This window comes from Ambystoma mexicanum, chromosome 2q (genome assembly GCF_040938575.1).
Source record: "Ambystoma mexicanum isolate Mex_15411 chromosome 2q, UKY_AmexF1_1, whole genome shotgun sequence".
NCBI lineage: Eukaryota > Metazoa > Chordata > Amphibia > Caudata > Ambystomatidae > Ambystoma > Ambystoma mexicanum.
This window is the reverse complement of record NC_090924.1, coordinates 1,032,728,174-1,032,747,029: the sequence shown is the minus strand read 5'-3', so window position 1 is coordinate 1,032,747,029 and position 18,856 is coordinate 1,032,728,174. Positions and strand designations below refer to the sequence as shown.

At 46.0% G+C, this 18,856-nt stretch overlaps 1 protein-coding gene across 4 annotated transcripts in view; it reads right to left on the bottom strand.

Moving 5' to 3' along the window:
• Window positions 1-365: 365 nt before the first annotated feature.
• Window positions 366-18,856, bottom strand: part of SLC25A40 (solute carrier family 25 member 40) — a 964,848-nt gene continuing 946,357 nt past the window's right edge. For all 4 annotated transcript variants that reach the window (XM_069648384.1, XM_069648381.1, XM_069648382.1 and 1 more), the window contains one exon: window positions 366-3,397. Coding sequence is in view for 3 of the 4 variants with exons in the window: in XM_069648381.1 (XP_069504482.1) it covers window positions 3,279-3,397 (119 nt within the window). In the remaining variant the exon portion in view is untranslated. The remainder of the gene's footprint in view (window positions 3,398-18,856) is intronic.

The window sequence follows — 18,856 nt, the reverse complement described above, 5'->3', positions numbered from 1 at the left end:
ATTTGGGAATCCCCCAATGAACTAGGTGTTAGAAAGAATAGGAACATTTCAGTGGAGCAGGACTTTGAAGGGTTCATCAAATAGTGTCATCTGAAACACTAGCCTGAGTAGTGAGAGTTTGGCTTATTTTAGCAATATGATTGAAAGGGGTAGGTAGTTTGGTGTCAGGACAAGCTGGTCTGCTGCGCAACCAGTTATCCGTGGTCAATGTTTGGCCTGCGCCCTAGCACATGGTTTTGTCTGGGAGCCAAACTCCAAGGTTCCCGGAAGGTTTAGAAGTTCTGGGTGGGGTGGCAAAACCTTGTTAGTTGCTGGCGTTGGCAGGGAGTTGGTGCTCCAGTACTGCCAGTAGATATTCACACTTGAGTCTTGAGTTTTAGTTGCATTGATATTTATTAATTCAGTCCGTCTGGAACCACCCGGTGTCAGACGGACTTCATCCGCAGATGAGCTACTAAGCCACGAGCCAGCACCCTATCCAGGGTGACTCTGCCACACGCTCCAACATGAGCCTCACGAAAACCCATTTGCCTTGAGAAAGACTTCGGTTGAAACGCGTGTCAGCTGTTTTCTGTTTCACTACCCTGGCACATTGTGCCCCATGTGTCTTTTTGTACCTGAATCAATAAATATCAACGCACAACTAAAACTCAAGACTCAAGTGTGAATATCTGCTGACAGTACTGGAGCACCAGCTCCCTGCCAGCGCCGGCAACTAACAAGGTTTTGCCACCACACCCAGAACTTATTTTAGCAATATGTTGCCAGAATGTAGGTGGCCCATTGTTTTGTCTACACTATTAATGAGCATTTGCATAGCCACTCATCATTTTATGAAATCTCTAAATCTCTGTTACTGAAATAATGTGAGAATCTAACCATTTCACTATACCAGTTGCCAACAAGAGAAAATAGTGGCTGGGAACAATGTAAGAAATAAGATTAAGTGTCCCAATCCTACTTTGATTAATCCTGTGGCATGTTTGCCATCTATGAGAATGGGAGACTAAAGGAGAATGTATTCGGAATTTAATCATGGTTGTTTTGATACACTCATTTGTTGCCTTGAGAGCCATAGGCGTGAGCAATACTGCATCTCCGTTAACAACACATTTTGTAATTTGTAATTGTTATACCACCTGATTGCTGATTGTATATTGTTGACGAGCAATATTGGATCTCCCATAACTTCAAACTTTGCAATTGTCATATTACATGATTGCTGATGGTTCATTGTTAATGGGTTCTCACATTATTCTCTTAAGTGAAAATGACAATGAAATGATAATGAATTAATTTGTAAGAACTTTTAAAAATTTGAAATAAGTTTGTATAAAAATATTGAAAGGTTGATGTATTTCAGCTAAATCAATAAAAAATTAAAAAAATAAAAATAATGAGCTCAACCACAGGTAGCACCTCCCGCCCGCAATGATGTTAAAAGCCAATGAATCAGAATTCTAAATGAGTTGACCCTGATCATGTAGCAGGGGTCATGGCTAGCGTATGGTTTAGCTTGATAGGCAAGAACATACACCAGACTATCTGTTTACATGAAAGACAGCCAGTAAGTTATTGCCAATGGATGAATGATAGGCTTGTTATTTCATTGCTCTAAATTGTGCACATGCCTCGTGGGTTTACCGTGCAGTTTTTGTTTGGTTTGGTTTTCAATTTGAAAACCATACAGACCTCAAATTGTACTGAGAAAAAAACTGAACATTCCCATGCACATTGTATCATCAAAGAACGGCCCAGGGCCTCCGATAGGCACATTACCACGTATTGATGTTTACAATCTCAGAACATTCGCAGCCAATCACAGAAAGCGCCTTCCTGGTGCGGTTTTCTCCATGTTCACCATGTTCACCATGTTTAAAAGATGTTTAAAAGATCACTTCATGCAAAGGAGATTTGGAGAAGATAAATGAAAAGCAAAATGAGTAACGCTTTACAAGAGATGCGAACTTGGCTTGGGAAAATGCCCTGTTAAAGACTCATGTGCTGGTTACAAGGCATGGGCAAAGAAAGTTTCCCGGGGTTTATGTGTGAAAAGTCCAATTGACTGTGTCTGTGTAGCAGGACACTTGCACAGAGGTTCTGACCCTTCTGTGTAAGTAGTAGCGATGGATTATCAATTCACCACAGGCGTGCAGTGCAAAGGTATGGAAACCCCCAGGACTGTCCGGGTTTCAGTGCATTTTGACACACTCCTACTTTAATTCCGAAGTGATCCCTGCAGTGCATACACGCACACGGCAGAGATCTGTAACAGCGGCAAGCATGGTGGCCCTCTTTGCACCCCTGATGCCAACAAATGACACCTGCTTTTTCCTGATGCCGGAAATTCATGCAGAATACATTGGAATCATCCCACCACCCAAGGAGAGAAAACTGCTTCCTGTGAACCAACACAAGGCATCCCCCACACGCCGGTGCAGGAACCATGCAAAGAAACTCTAGTGCAGGGTTCCCACACTCTCCGAAGACTCCTCAGCATTGTGATCAGAATGAAGTGGATGTGGTGGAAAGCATGCTTTTTAGTGGACCCGCCCCATTCAAAATGAAGGTGCATGCAGTCCAGGAAATGAGTGGACTAGATGAAGGCAGGCAGTGGTCCTGATCTAAGATCTATATGATTATATTGATCCATCTCTGAATTGTGACCAAAACCATGCAAAAGAGTGCGGTTTCATTGTCAGGGGAAATAGCCTATTTAGACGTGTAGGTTCAATGACAATATCCCTAATAACACCTTTCCCATTTATAACACTGGATTCTCCATAAATGTGCCATATAGCAAACTTCCGTTCAGAAATTCATACTTTTCTGCAGCTTATGTAGTTTTCATCCTGCTGAAAATGTTTACAAATGCAAAACACAGACACATGTAGAGTTTAAATTCAACAATATCCCAAAGACACTCATTTAAATGGCAGTCCGTCTCTTAGGCCAGCAAAATCTTCGGGGAACAACGGGCTGTAATGAACCTTGATATGTTTGATAGTTTGGCATGTACTGTGAAATCACTTGATCTAATCTTTGATGAACATGGAGTTGAAACATGTTTCGGCACATAGAACGATAGATCACACAAAGGCAACTTGCCTTCTATGCTTCCTAGAGATGCATGGAACCATTTGCTCATACAGATTTCTAACTGTACAATCTATATCTTGGTTGACCAGTGGAGCGGTCCTAGTTTCAGAATCCAAAATCCTGGTTTCAGGGCACAAAATCTTGTTTTTTGATCCGACTACTGCAAATTGCCAGGAGCGTCAAAAGGTTTTCGGTTCTTCCTCCCTGTTCAGTTCACGAAAGAAGGATTTTCCAAATTCATATGTGCTGATCATAATGGCACAGGCAGGCACAACTTTTATCAAGCGAGGGCTCAAGCCTGCAATGGGAAGACAAGTGAGAAATGCATGTAAACATTCTGAAATGGCCATCATTTGATTTCAAATAACAAACAATCACTAATAATAGGTACAGGGATCTTCTATTACATGTACCATTCGGCGATTTCACAACAGTCTAAAATAACATGCGTTACTATTATCCTCATTAACGGAACTCAATTCCATTATCATTCCATCTTATTATTATTATCAGCAATACACATTGCGATAGAAGAAATAAGCAGGACATGGACAAAAGATCTGGCTTTTTTTTGTAGGTGTTGGTGTTTTTTTGGTACGACCTTGTTACATTTCCAGGCTTTTTTCGCAGAGTTTTTTGCCGAAGATTTTCAGCTGCAATAATTTATCGAACAATATGGCAGGTAAGGGGGGCTAAGGGGATATAAAGGGTAGGGGTGTTTGTGGCATGGGTCTAGATAATAGCTAAGAAAGGGCGTGGGGGGACCCCCCAAATATAAAAATATAAATTCAAATGAGTTTTTTTGGGCAAAAACCCAGCAGAAAAAAAACTGCCTATGTAAGAACATGGTACTATTTGTTTTTGAATGGATAGAAGGTTGGACGGATGCTTGTGAGGGTTCTGTGTGCAAAGTTGAGGTAAGGGAGGATCTCTCTTATTAATCGGAGGAGGTAGAAACATTTTTTAGCTATTGCATTTATTTGTGGTTCCCAGGTGAGGCCATTGTCCATGAGGATTCCCGTACTTGTTATCACTGTTGGCGTCTCCAGTTGGGTTCCAAAGGTTGGGGGCCATGTGAGGGATGTCTGTGTTGGGACTGTTTTCTTGTGGGTCGATTAGTATTTCTGTTTTGTTTATGTCAGTGAGGCATTTATTGAGAGCGTTATCAGTGTTATTGTCATTAGTTATCTTGAAAATGAGTTTGGAGGGGCGTTCCGAGGCAGCACCCGATGCAGATGTGCCTGCTGTAGGCTCCGTCGGCTGGTGCCCTAACAGTCTTCCAGGTCACGTTAAAGCTGTTTTTCCCTCATCGGTTGGATCCCTCTGTGGCCCTGTCAACTGAGCCTTGGGGGTCGGGGGTGGCTTTGAATGGGTCCCGACCACCACTAGAACCAAAACTACAGCAGAGTTTCTCCACCACCGGCGGTTCCAAGACAGCGGCCGCACCCGCTCTCCATGTAATGACAACGAGGCCCCTAAAGATAGGCATGGCTCCTCATCGTCAACGTCGGAGCCCTCTAAAGGGTGAGCGGCCGAGCGTGTCCTGGAGGGTTGCTTGCTCTCCGGCAACCTCCAGAGCTGGTAGAGCAGCACCCGGCCCGTTAGACCCTCAGTCGGGGCTCCGCTGAGACCGTAAGTGTGCTGTTCCTGCGTGAGGGGGTCACGCGCCCCGCCTATCAACAGACCCATCCACATATCTCCCTCTCCTGTGCGGCTCACCCCACGGTGGAACGGGGGCGGGAGCGACCCTCACCCGCAATCTCCCACCTGGACAGCCCCAGCTGCTGAACTCACCTTGTGCAGCCTATCACCATAACAGCCCTAGCTTATGGACACATCTTGCTCTGCCTGTCACCATAATAAATGCAAGTGCAGCCTTCTTCACTGGGGAGCTCTCCATGAGGCTGTCTGCTCCCCTGTAACTCCCATCAGCTGAATTCCTCCTGTGGGCTGGGGTCTTCTGCCTGCATGCCCACGTGGCGGACCTACTAAAGGACTGAATCATCCCCTCTGACACCTACTGCCGTGGACCTGATGGAGTAAGCCCCTCTCACCGGGCTACTTTTACATTTCTACATTTCAATGTGCTCCAGTAATGCCCCTTCAGCAAGCGGTTGAGAGTTGCCTGAGGGCATTTGGACAAATCTTGTCGGAATCAGCATAAAACCCAGCCTCACTCTGCCCTTCTCTGGCACCACCACTGGTCATTGCCTTTTCGCTGCACCTTCCAACATGCTTGACACTTTTGGTCCATTGGCAGCCCTGAGCACCCTCCTTACACCAATGCTCCTCTGACGGGCTTCTACGACAGCAAACTCTCTCTGATGTTGTGCTGCTCCATCTGAGGTCCCAGTGCAGCAACACTCTCCTCTTCCTGCTATGCCAAAATCAGTGGATATTAAAACCACCATCTTAGCCATGCAAGACAGCAAGGCCAAGCACGCTCAGCAAGTTCGGGCAGAGGTTCATTGCCCCCCTGCCATGGGCTACCAATGGATTATTTCCTCCTTAAAATGCTTGCTACCTTGAAACAAGATCTCACACATGAAATCAAGAACTCCAGTGACACTGTAGCTAACTCCTTAGCCAACTTAAACACTCACATGCTGGGGTTGGATTACCGGGTGAGTGATGTGGAAGCTTAAGTATGCGGACAAGCCCAGAACCAAGCAGAGCTTATGAACCGGGTTGTCGACCTGGAGGAACAACTGGAGCTAGTCTGGGTCAAGTAGGAGGACCTTGCAAACTGGTCAAGAAGAAACAACATCCGTCTGCAAGGACTTCTGCGTCTGGTGCAAGACCAGGAGCTGTCAGACTATGTCTGCAATGTATTCTAATTACTTCATGACCTCCCGGGCATGGAAGAGATAGCTTTAGACAGGACACACTGAGTCTATTCATCTTCACAACATCGCCGAAATCTCCTATCCAATGTTCTCACAAGAGTGGATTTCTTCTAACAAAAAGAGGCAATCATGGCGGCAGCACGGAAGAAGGAACCCAGTGCGGGGTGCAAAAATATCCTTTTTTGAAGATCTCTCTCCATGAACCCCCACTCATCGTTGCAAGTTGAATGTAGTGTTGTCCTGGCTCCAATCATGCAAAATCTGGTGCCAGTTGGGGGTTTCCCTGCAGAATGCTCTTCGAGTTCCAGAATCAGCAGTATACCATATGCTCAGAGGAGGCAGTGGAACTAATGGCGTCTTTCTCAGAGGCGGCTTGCCCAACTGCTGAACTAACTGACCCAGCACTGAATCCAGGATCTAATTCTCACAGCTTGTTCAGCAAGCTGAGGGGGACACCTGACACTGTGAAGGGCTCTTCCATGAAAAATTTTGGAATGGCTCTCAATGACACAGACCACAGCCTCAACCCCTAGATACTGAACTGCCAGCTGAAGTCGCTCTGCAGGCCGGCTCCTTTCCCCCTTTTTTGAAGGCTCCCTCTCAATCCTATGGATTACAGTCCAAACGTTACTGTTCTGACACCACTTGATGGGTGTGAAGGCGGCGTATGTGGGGCGCCCCTAAGGGCTTATCGCCCAATTAACCTACTTCTCCTATTAGTTCAAGAATGTTCATGTTTGGGAAAATTAACATGTATTTATTTAATATGTTTCTTTTGCATTTTGTCACACAACTGTTCATGACAGTCCTCCTCACGGCCAATGGCCTTGATCCATCCCATTTTGACAGCTTCGGGGTGTTTCTGTTCCAAGCCAGACCCAAAGAGATACACAATGGCGTCCCCCGATTGGTCTTGTAAGACCCTGAATGTGCAGGGCCTAAATTCTCAGATTAAGTGCAAGGCATTACTCCACGGACTATCCACCTTAGATGCATCCTTGGTGTTTTCTCCTAGGAACCCACCTTTTAACTAAAGACGAAAAACGAACTGTAATAAATCATACCCCAGGATTTACTTTGCATTCGGTGGCCTTAACAAAACATGGTGTTGCCATCACAATCCGTAAGGGTACCCCCTGAGAATCCTGAATGTGCTTAGAGATAAGAAAGGTAGATATGTGTTACTCACAGCCGTATTGCACGAGTGCAGACTCACGTTGGCCTCCATTTATGCTCCTAATGAGAAGCCAAGATACCTTCTTGGCACATTTCTCTGGGATGCTGATGAGTTTTGCTGAGGGCGGGGTGATAACTGGAGGAAACTTCAATTGCGTTGTCGACCCAACTATGGATAAATCTTTAGCACCCACATATAACGACAAAAGAAACTTTCTAGCAATAAACACTCTGCTGCCAGATCACTCCTTTATTGATGCCTGGTGTTTTTTCCATCCTGGTGATCAGGAATATACTTTTTACTCAGCGGTTCACAAGGGTTTCTCGAGACTGGATATGTTCTTGTTAGCATCTACTCTCATCCCAAAGGTGTTAGGGATAGATATACACCCTAAAGCCACGCTCAAACTCGCAGTCAACTTGAATCCAATACTAACCCCGACCAAGCCCTTATGGCAGCTATACAATTTTCTTCTCAGAGATGATGCTGTGAAAGCCCACATTTCTGAAGCCACAACCAATTACTTGCAGGAAAACGATACCGGGGAGCTAGAATTCAGAACGGGCTGGGACAGCTGTGGTGAGGAGCACTATAACAGAACAATCAGCTGTGGTTGGGAGGTCCAGGAAAGCTCATCAGTCCCTTCTTGAGAGCGAGGTCTGGGACAAGGAGAAGGAACATGCTCTGAAAGAGTCCAGGCGCTCTCTTTGAGACCTCCAGGTAGCAAAACCGGCATGAGAAACCGCCAAGGGTAATAGGGCGAACAAACTCCTAGTGGCCAAACTATGGAAGGCAGCCACCTGCAATTGCATAGGCACCCTAAGGAATGGTTGGGGGGGAGACACGTGATTAACGAAGTAGCGAAGCTGCAGATAGTTGTGGAGTACTTTCTTAGGATTTCGTCTAAACATTCAGGAGCCCTCGCCCATACTTGGGAATTCAGTGCATGGTCAGCCCTCCCCAAATCTCTGATGCGATGAAGGACCTCCTTGAGTCGCGCATAACCACCCTGGAAGTGGCTCCAGCAATTTGCGCTCTACCGCTGGGGAAAGCTCCCGGCCCAGGCGGCTTCTCCATTAAAAATTACAATACCTTTACCCATTTCCTGATCCCCCCCATCTAACTAGGTTGTTCAATTCCTTCTTGGACACAGGCAGAGTGACCGACTCCATGGCTCCGAGTTGGCCACCCCCTTCTTGTACATCTTACCGCCCCATTGCCCATACAGACACAAATATATAGTAAACCACTAATATCCAGATTAAGTGAGGCTCTCCCACATTGACTTAACAATGATCAAATGGGCTTCAACAAAAATAGGGGTGCACATGATAATAATAGGATGTCAATTGAGCTCATCGCTCTAGCTCCCCAGGTTCACAGTGGCCTATTGCTCCTCTCACTGGACGCGCACCGTGCTTTTGATAGCGTGTCCAGGGATTATCTGGCGTTACTTCTGCCAGCATATGGCTTTGTTCCAAATTTCTCTAGAATTATTATGGCAAACTTCCAGATCCCTACCATGAAGGTCAAGGTGAACAGCCAATTGTCCCCCTTGATCCCTCTGAGGAAGGAACTAGGCAGGGCTGCCCTCTGTCCCCACTAGTATTCTCTCTAGCAGAGGATTCACCATCACCCCCGAATCTCAGCACGTTTGCACAGAGAAAATCACTCACAAAGTGGCCTTATATGCTGATGATGTCCTGTGCTTCCTTCAGGACACACTAGCCTCCCTGTCGACACTGATGAAATTGCTGGAGCGTTTTGGCTCTATTTTAGGATTCCATATTAACCACTGAGAATCCATTGACCTAAATATAACCGAGGCTTAGACGCCTTGAAGTCCAGGTTTCATTTACACTGGGCAGACGGGGAGATTGCCTATCTGGGAGTACCCCATACGCCAAAATATGAGCCCCTCATGAGAGCTAAGCTAGCTCACCTTCCTTTTATCCCCAAAGAAGTGAGCTGCCTCTGTCGGGACCTTCTCATAACCACAAATGCCACCTTAGAAAACTGGGACAAAGCATGTGCTCAGCGAGGACCCATATCAGGGCTGCCCTGTTCTCCAAAACCCTGCATTCACTCTCGGCCTGAACAATAAGGCCTTTACTCACTGGGAATCACAGGGGACACTCCACCCGGGAGATTTATATGAGGAAGGCACCCCCTCATATTTTTAGAGTGCAAAGAGAAGTTCACTCTGACAGAAACCAAGCATTTCCGTTATTGTAAATTACACCACTGGATCACCAATCGGCAAGTAAGCAGGCTGGATGTGCCCCCCTCACCCTCACAAGGCTAGAACTCCAGGTACAAGAGGGGCTTGAGCTGCTGAAGGTTTCTACTTGATACCGTCTACTAAAACGCATCTCGAGGGGACAAGCTCCCATACATGCTTTGCTGGGAGAGGGAACTAGGGCGAGACATCCCAGAGGAGTCATGGCAGCAAATCTGGTCCCACTCACAAAAGCTCCAGTAGCACTGTGATAAAAAAGAACCCTAAAATTGTGCTTTCGGTGGTGCACGATCCGTCCCGAGTATCCTGACCGATGTTGGCATGGGTGTGGCCAAGTGGGGACCCTAGCGCATATGTGATGTCTTGTCTTATCATGCTGACCTATTGGGAAGAGATCCACTCCAAAATCAAAGAAATAAGAGGCATGCTACTCCCAATGTGCCCACTGACCCTGGTCCTGGGTGATGTTTCTGAAAATGACTCCTTCCCTATGTCTGGCCCTAGAGCAGAACTCACCTTGCATTTGTTAACTGCTACAAGAATAATTCGGGCAATGTTCTGAAAGACCCCGGAAGGGCCATGCCTATCATACTGGTGGGTCAAAATATGGGAAATAATTGCAATGGACTTGGGCCCCCTTTCTAGACTTCATTCGCAAAAGGGAACCATGTTCTTTATATTGCCGCTAATGAAACACCTATCTCTGATAGAGCCATTGTGCTGGGACGTTAATTCGGAAGGATTCTGGTCTTGGTGATGATCTAACTTGCAATCGGGGAAGGTCTACTGTCAAGTGCATGTTTGATCTAATGTGATGAGGTAGACTTCAGTTGAGTGATAAACCTTTTATTTTCTCTTTCTTTTTATTTGGAGGGCTTGCTATAATAGTTAAAATGAAGTTTTGATGATATAAGCTGCTGTTACTGTTCATATTCATATTCATGCTGTCTATTGAAATTTCCATTAAAAGACAACTTGGAAAATGAGTTGGGTGTCTTCTGCATAGTTCTAGGCTGCCAGTCCATGGGCTTGAATGATTTGTATTGGGGGGGGGGGGGTGGGGTGTCTATGAATGCTGAAGAGGAGTGGCGAAGGGCTGGATCCTTGTGGTGCACCGCATGTAATATTTGTTGTGTTCGATGTGAATGGTGAATGTGGGCTCTTTCTGTTCCGTCAGTGAGGAAAGATTTCAGCCAGTGTAGTGTTGAGTTTTATAAGCTGGATTCCAACAGGCTCTTGATTACGAATGTGTGACTGATCGTATCAAAGGCAGCTGATATGTCTAGTAGTATGAGAGCAGATTGGGTGTTGTCTGCATTCATTTTTAGGTTATCCCATATGGAGAAGAGTGCTGATTCGGTTCCTCTCATGGGTCTGAAACAGACCTGGGATTGGCCCAAGTATTCCATTGCTTTCTACATGAAAGAGTAATTCTTTGTACATGTGGTTCTCCAGGATTTTCGCTGGGAATGGTAGGTTTGATATGGGGCTGTAGCTAGTAGGGTCATCTGTATTTCCCATCTCATTCTTTAGGAGAGGTTTGATTTACACTGATTTGACTGACTTTGGTACTATTCCAGTGTTTAGTGGTAGGTTCATTAGTAGTCGGTTGTCGTGGGCTGGTGTTTTGTAGGGGAGTAGCTTTTTGTAGATATCTGGTGGGCATGGGTCACTGGGAGATCCGGCTACGTTGGTATCTTTTAATAGTTTGTCAAAGATGTCCTTGCTCATAGGTCAAATTGATCGAGTGTTGTGTTGGCTGTTGGGGTGCTGTTTCTGGGAGGGTGCTGTTTATAGTCTTGCCGGTTGTGTGGATGGCCTGTTGCATTACTTCTATTTATGCTTTTAGGTGGGCCGTGATGCTGTCGCCTAGGTTTTGTGAGGGTACGTTGTTGCATGAAGTTGGGATTTTTATTTCCTTTATGATTCTAAACATTTCTTTTTGTGGTTTTGTTGCGGATTGGATTCTTGCAGTATAGAATAATTTCTTGGCTTTCAGAACTGTCAATTTGTATAGCCAGATTTGTCACTGGTTGTTAATTCTGTCCAATTGGTTGTAGTGCTTCTAGTTTTTTCAGTTGCTATGTGAACCATCTTGCTGCAAATTATTTTCAGTGTGGGTTTGAAGATTTTTAAGGGTGTCAGTTGGTTTAACATGTCTGTCATCCAGGTGCAAAGGTTCTTTTCAACTGTCTCTGGTATCATTGTGTTTAGGTGGGAGGTGTCTGGTTTGGTAGTTTCTAATATTTGTGTTAAAGTTTCATGGTCAAGTCTTTTCCAGTTAAGTTCGTTTGTCGCTGGCAGTTGCATCTGTGGTCATCATGTGGCTTGGGATTTTGACAGTGAAAAATATCATATGATGGTTGCTCCATATAATTGGTACCAGAGGGGTGGCAGTCGAAAGTCCATCCCTGCAAAAAATGGTGTCTAGTTTGTGTTTAGCTCTGTGAGTGGATCTATGTGCTATTTGTTTGAGAGGAACAGTTTCCAGAAGGGCGCTGATGGAGTTTGTTGTAGTTTAATTTTCCATTACTCACCAGTAATCTTCATTACTCCTAGTCATCCTCTTCCTTGTCCCAGTACTTAACTTTGCATATGTTCCATGCTCACAGGAAATCTCCCCTGGCCCCTCCCCTCGCAGGAGGTATAACCTTCCACTCAAACATCACATGGCAGTGATCTTGTCCCTGCCGGAACTGCTGGATCCTCTTTGTGCTGGGCATGTGAGGGTCGACAGCTGGTGGACCTCGCTCAGCGGCTCCACTGCGATGCTTGGGCTGGCCTGGTGCAAGGATGCCCTCTGGGGGACTGTGGTGTCTGGCAGATAGGGTCCAGTGTCCTCGGGCAAAGTGGTGTGTGCCCGTTGGCCTCCGGACGTGGTCCACATCTGGTTTTGGGGCCAGGGGTATTCTGTGTCCTGTCTTGAGACTCTAGTAAGTATGGATTGGGGGGGCATTGGTGGGGCTGCCGTTGCCCCCCCCTTTCCTGGCATTATGCTGCTGAGTCTCTTGCTGCAGTGCGCCTCCTGTTTGAGAAGGTGGGGCTGGGCATCCTCCTGTGCCCTTTTGGAGGTTTCCTGGGGAGCGGGAACATGCGGGAGGCCCCACCTCTCCAGGTCCGCTTTTGGGTTCTCAGTGCACTCTCCCATGCCGCGGGGTCTTCTGTTGTACGGCCTTGCTTGGGGTCTCTGGGAGTGGGTGGTGCTCCAGTGTAGCAGTTTGGAACTGCCTGATTGCCACACTGGCACAGTGACTTTCCCCTGTGGCGGGGTGGGGCGTGCCTGGGTCTTTCTGTTGCTGTGCCTTCAGCTCAGGTAGCCCAGGCAATGATGCCTTGTTGCAAGGCAACAGGGAACCTGCCTGGGTTTTCCCAGGCTATTTCGTATTTAATGGCAGTCTGGACGCTGTTGGGGTGTGTTCTGGTGGCTCCGTCTGATTTTGCTATGGGGAAACATGCAGCCAAGCAGAAACAGGTGGAATTAACCTCTTCCACCAGGGTGGTTAAGTGGAGGAATGTGGATGCACCCGATCCTGGGGTTTCCAAGAAGGACTTAAGGTGCTGTTTAAAAGGCCAGCCATCCAGCGGGGCTTGGAGTGTCGAAGTCTGTCCCAGAGTCTTCTTCATCCAGCTCTTCTTCAACTTCCTTGGATGTGGCAGGGTCTTCCCTTTCTTCTGAGGATGAGGAGACCACCAGGAAGTACTTGGACCAGAACGAGGTCCAGCTGCTGCTGAACAAGGTTTACCTGTCTATGGGGTTTCAGGAACTGTCTATGGTGGAGCGGTCTTCTGAACCTTCGATTCGCCAGTATAAGCATTCCCCCAAGATGGGCCTCGCTTTGATTTTGGACTTTAGGGATAAGATCCTGCGGGAGTAGGCTCTGTTGGAGCAATTCTCCATGCCGGTTAATTGCAAAATTGTATCCCCTCAGGGGTGAGGAATCCTGGTTGCTGGCCACTGTAGAGGTGGATGACATTCTGGCTAGCCAGGTGGGCCACTCCTCCATGTCAGCTGAAGAAGCAGCTGTCAGGAACCCAGTGGACAGGAGGGTGGATTCTGCTCTCAATAAATCCTACTTGAGCTCTCATATGGCTTTGCGGTCCAACACCTAGGGATCCCATGCCACGGAGACAGTGTTGGCTGGCTTTAAGATGCTGCAGCAATCAATGGATGATGGCACTGACTGTTCCCAGCTCCTGTCGGACATGCAGAGGCAGACCAAGTTATTTTCTAACCTTTTTCTATGGTGTGCAGGGGATTGCTATGGCCATGGGTGCCACCGTCTCTGGTAGGTGGCATTTATGTCTTTGGGATTGGAAGGCAGAGGGGTCCCAGAAGCCTGCAGCATTGAAGCTCTCCTTTGAGGGTCAGAAGTTGTTTGGGGACACTGGTGTCTAAGGTTCACCAGGTCTTTAAGGCAGATAAACATTCAACCAAGTTGAGGAAGAACGTGGTGTCTGCATCTGGTGGGGATTTTCAGCCTCCTCGCAAGTCTCATGCTCCTCGTCCCCGGACTGATCATAAGAAGCAGGGTTTTCGGAGTCCATTCCATCATCCCAGGTCCCCTCTTAAGGCTCTGTATTCCTGATGCTCACAGTTGGGCGGTGCGAGGGTTTTTGTCTCACTTTTCTCAGATCTGGGACCTCTTGGCCTCCAACGTCTGGTCAATTTCCACTGTTCGCCTGGGGTACCGGCTGAACTTTGTTTCACCTCCTCTGGAGTCCAGTCTCCTCTGGGGGCCCACGGTTAGCTGTCGCTGTGTGGCCATGCGCACCGCCCTCCGGGACCTTCTTCAGAAGTGGGCCATTGTCCCGGTGCCCACAGGCTAGAGGGGATTGGGTTTCTACTCCAGAGTTTTTCTGGTCCCCAGGGGAATTAATGCTTTTGTTCGGACACAGCACTTCAAGGAGCGAGACCCTGCAGTCCATCATTGTGGCAGTTTTGTGGGGGATTGGTTGAGTTCGTCGTGGGGCAGGAACATTTGTTGTTGACTCCCCTGATGGCTTCATTGCACCTGGCCAGGAATCAGGTGTATCCCTACTTGGAAGAGTGGTTGATCAAGGCCAGGTCCCGGTTCCAAGTGGTGACCCATCTTCGAATTCTCTGCCGAGCCATGGTCCGGTGTGTTTTTTTGCTCAGTCTCCCAAAGTCCCACTTGTCCCCATCTCAGATTCTACAGTTCATCGATGCACATTTCTGCACTTGGGAAGGGCTGCTTCGGCTTCTGCTGGACAGGGCCTCCCAGCTCTGGTCGCTCTTGAAGGGTCTCTTGTGCAAGCGCTTGGCTTCGGCCATGGAGCTGTTGTGTCTCCAGGGTCACATGGCTTCCTGTGTCTTTGTGGTCCCTGGATGCGGCTGCATTTGACACCGTTGGTGCTTCACCTGCTGTCCCATTGGCACCTGGCGTCCCTTCATTTTGACTCTTTGATCCCGGCCACATCTCCTCTCTGTAAGTCTCTTCAATGGTGGTTGGTCAGGTCCCATCTCCGGAGGGGTGTGCCCTTGTCCCGGCCTTGCCGATCATTCTTACCACTGACACCAGGCAACTCTCTGGGTCTTGTCTCATCAGGCAAGGTGGTCTCTTCAGGACAAGAGGAGGTCCTCCAATTGGAAGGAGTTGGCTGCTTTTTTGAGTGCTTGAGTGGTTTTCAGGGAAGGATGTTCTAGTTCAGATGGGCAATACCACAGCTCTGGCTTATATCAACCATCAGGGGTGTGTGGGGTCCCGCTCCCTGGGGGATCTGGCGTTGTACATCAGGGCCTGGGCTGAGGCTCACCTGGTCACCTTGCATATCTGGGGGGTGGACAAAAAGACTATGAACCAGCTCAGCAGGGTGTTTTCCAGTCTTGGCGAGATTCCCTTCGCCCCAAGGTATTTCAGGAGGTGTGTCGGCGGTTCGGGCATCCCTGGATGGTCCTCCGTCTCCCCCTTGCAACGCTCAGCTTCCCCGGTTTTGTTCACGGACTCCGTGTCGTTTTACCTCTGCAATTTGTATAGTGGCTGTTTGGTCATGGCAATTTGATTACCAAGACAATGCGGCTCTTTCCAAGTATGTTGGTCCGGAAACAACGGTGCTGGTAAGATACCGGCATATTACAGGTCAGCCTGCCTGAGCCGCTGTGCCCAACAGGTCTGACCCTGCCAGGCACATTGGCCTCGGTAGGCAGACCATCACAGAAGCACCGGCACCGTTAGCATCGGTGCTTTCGTGGTCCCCACTCCCATAGAGTCCTAAAGGAATGGGGAACAACATTTTATCGTCACCTGACTTTCTGGGCCGCCGGAGTTGTAATCCCTGGTGGCGTTGACAAGTCAGGCGCTGGTGAATATTCACGGTTACCGCCGGACCCGTAATGAGGCCCAATATATATATAGGGTGATCAATCACCAGGGCGGTGCGAACCGCGTCGCTTGTGCAGCCTCCCTTTATTTGACAGATATATGCATAATTCCATGGAGTTCAGTCCAGGGATGCTAGTGTCCATCCTTCTCTATTTTTCTGATTAATATATATATATATATATATATTTTTTTTTTTTTTCCTTTATTTGTTTTGGTTTTGAAAAACCTTTACAAATTTCATTTTCATTTCAAAGATACAAAGCAAAAACAAAATAACATAATTCATTTTCATTACAAGGATACAAATCAACAGCAGAATAGCATTATCAAAAAACAAAAAAACCCAATTATTCTCAAGTATCTTACATAGTAAAACTTATACCAAATTCATACCGTTGATTTTCATACAATAGCATCACGAAGTCACCTAATAACGATCAAAATTCATCCTCATTTTAAAACAGAGCACAAATATTTCTCAGAAATGTTGCAACCCTGATATTCAAATTGCCTTTACTGTTGTGTAACATTTTATACCAAATAAATTCTCTGTTTACTTCCGCCGTGTTATGAACATATTGAGCAAAATATAAAATTCTTTTTTCCCTCAATGCCGAACAAACCAAAAGTATGTGTTTCAGGTCCTCCACCATACCTTCTATACAACAGAATCTACACCACGGCCATGTTAGTTGAACAGTGGATCTAATTGAGAGTATTTGGTTAGTAGGCAGTACTTTGAATCTAAAACGCATAAAATTATTTCGGATTGTTTTGGTTGGATACTTGATTAGGTAACTTTCCATCCCTGGTAGCCATTTATTTGAGGCACACTTGTTGATACAGTTTAGTACTCAATATCGCATTTTTTGTATGGATCCAATCGAAACCCAGCACACTTTCTTTCACCCTACCCGGGTTGTTCCTGAGAGAGATAACTGAGATACCCATTAGCATCAAACTTTTTGTAACTTCTTCATTTAATTCCACTATAAATGGATTACATGTATCCCGACCTGCATAATAGTACAAGGTGTTGGTTTCTAAAGAATTGCATTTCCTCCATAGCGTCATTCTTTTCCATGTCACCAACGCCTGCAGCGAGTTTAGACCCATTTCATACTTAATTAGATGATACGGAATACATTTCGGTAAATAGTACATTACAGATTTCCAAATGTAGCTTTCTATCGAGGACCACACTCCTTCACAGGTTAAGGGTTGAAATTCAGCCCCATATATTAAACGGGGAATTACATTTTTCGTGTAAAATTCTCTAAGAGGGGTCATTGAGAATTTACCAAATTTTGCATCTAAGGCCCGCATTTGAAAAATAGCAATATCGGCCTTAAATTTCAATTGTGTCCTGAGTAGAGGTCTGGATTGTGCACCTGCTATTGAAAAACCCAGGTATTTGAACTCTGATTTTGCTTTTAGTCTGATGTTCCCGGATACCCATGATAACATATTTGATTTCTTGTTCTTCCTCCCTAAGCGCACAATCACTGTTTTGTCCGGATTAACCTTTAGTGCTATTGAGGTAATAAATCCCTCAAAGGCTCTAAGCATACGTTGAAGTCCCACCTTAGTAGTGTCAATAAGAAGAAAATCATCCGCATATGCCAACCAGGACATACGTGTATTCGAGAGTCTAGGTGGTACTAGTACCCTATTCAATAGGGCCTGGTTTGTGCCACTAACATATAGGTTGAAGATTGTTGGAGCCAATCTGCAACTTTGGCGCAATCCGTTGTGAATGGTGAATTGATCTGAAAGGGTGCCTGCTGAGTCCTGTCTCACTTTCACATCTGTCTGAGAGTAGATTGCCCTTACTATGTCTAACAAGATTGCTGGCATATTTAATGTTCTTAATCTAGTCCACAGTATGTTCCTATCCACCAAATTGAAAGCGGAACTCGGGTCCATTGACGCAATAAAGACCGAGGTATCCGCCTTTTTCATTGCTTCTGCTCTCAAACAGTACAGGATCAGCCCCCCACATTCCGTGCCCATATTTCTCCTAAAGCCGAAATGTCTCATATCCAAAATCTGTTTATCATCAATCCATTTCTGGATGTCTCTTAGAACAAGTGAGGAAAACAGTTTGGATTCCGGGTCGGCAATAGCAATTGGCCTGTAGCTCTTGGGGCATAGTCGAGAACACTTTTTGAATATAGGTATAATAATAGATACCCTCCAAGACAGTGGGAAGGATTTAGTCGATAATATGTTGGAAAACAAAGTGAACAGTATTTTTGCCCATAATTCACGATCGGACTTAAGGATTTTATTGGACATATTATTCGGTCCCGGCGCCCTAGAATTTTTAGATTTTATAATTACGTTTTTTATTTCCCATGTGGTAAAGTTCAAGAGCCAATTTGTTTCATATTTCCATGGAACCCCGGCCCCATCCTCATTAGGAGAGTGACCCTGCCACATTGCTTCATTAATGGGATTCACAATTAACTCTTTCTGGGGTTTGTCCCAATTATTAATTAAATGCCAGAAGTTTCTTGAATTAGGGCCTCTTAATGAAGTCAACATTTTTTTCCCATCACTCGAGCTTTATTTATTCTATGTTGAATGGACCAATTTTTATAACTTTGTTTGACTTTTTTAATCCTATTCACCATATCTGATAATGTAAGTCCTGATTTCTTGATTAGTCTGATCTCTTTCCTCATACCCCGCTTTTTTTCTCTGATTTCCAAATCAAAGTTATGGGATTTGTCTTTCCTCCGAAGGTTATCCCTAATATTAGTATTTCCCAGTTTAGCCACAGAGCTACCGATGTATTCTGTAAAATTACTCGCCATATAGGTCTTTCTCCTCTGTAGGTCTGAAAAATTCTCAAAGTCTGCTACCATGGAAGCTGTGAATTGTCAACTTTTTTTTCCCATCCATGAAATTCGGTTCCCTGTGTGATTGACATTTATATTATAGTTAAACACAGTTTTAGGCTCAATAAGTACCTTAATACGTATTTCCAAAGACAAGATACAATGATCGCTAAGGGTGGTCTCAAAACTCTCGAGTTTCCCTGAACAATTGAACAAGTCCCCTGAGCAAATGATGTAATCAATTATTGAATGACAGCCTCTGGCTTTCCAGGTTGGAAGTAGATTTACCAAAATTTCCAAGCCCCACGTCT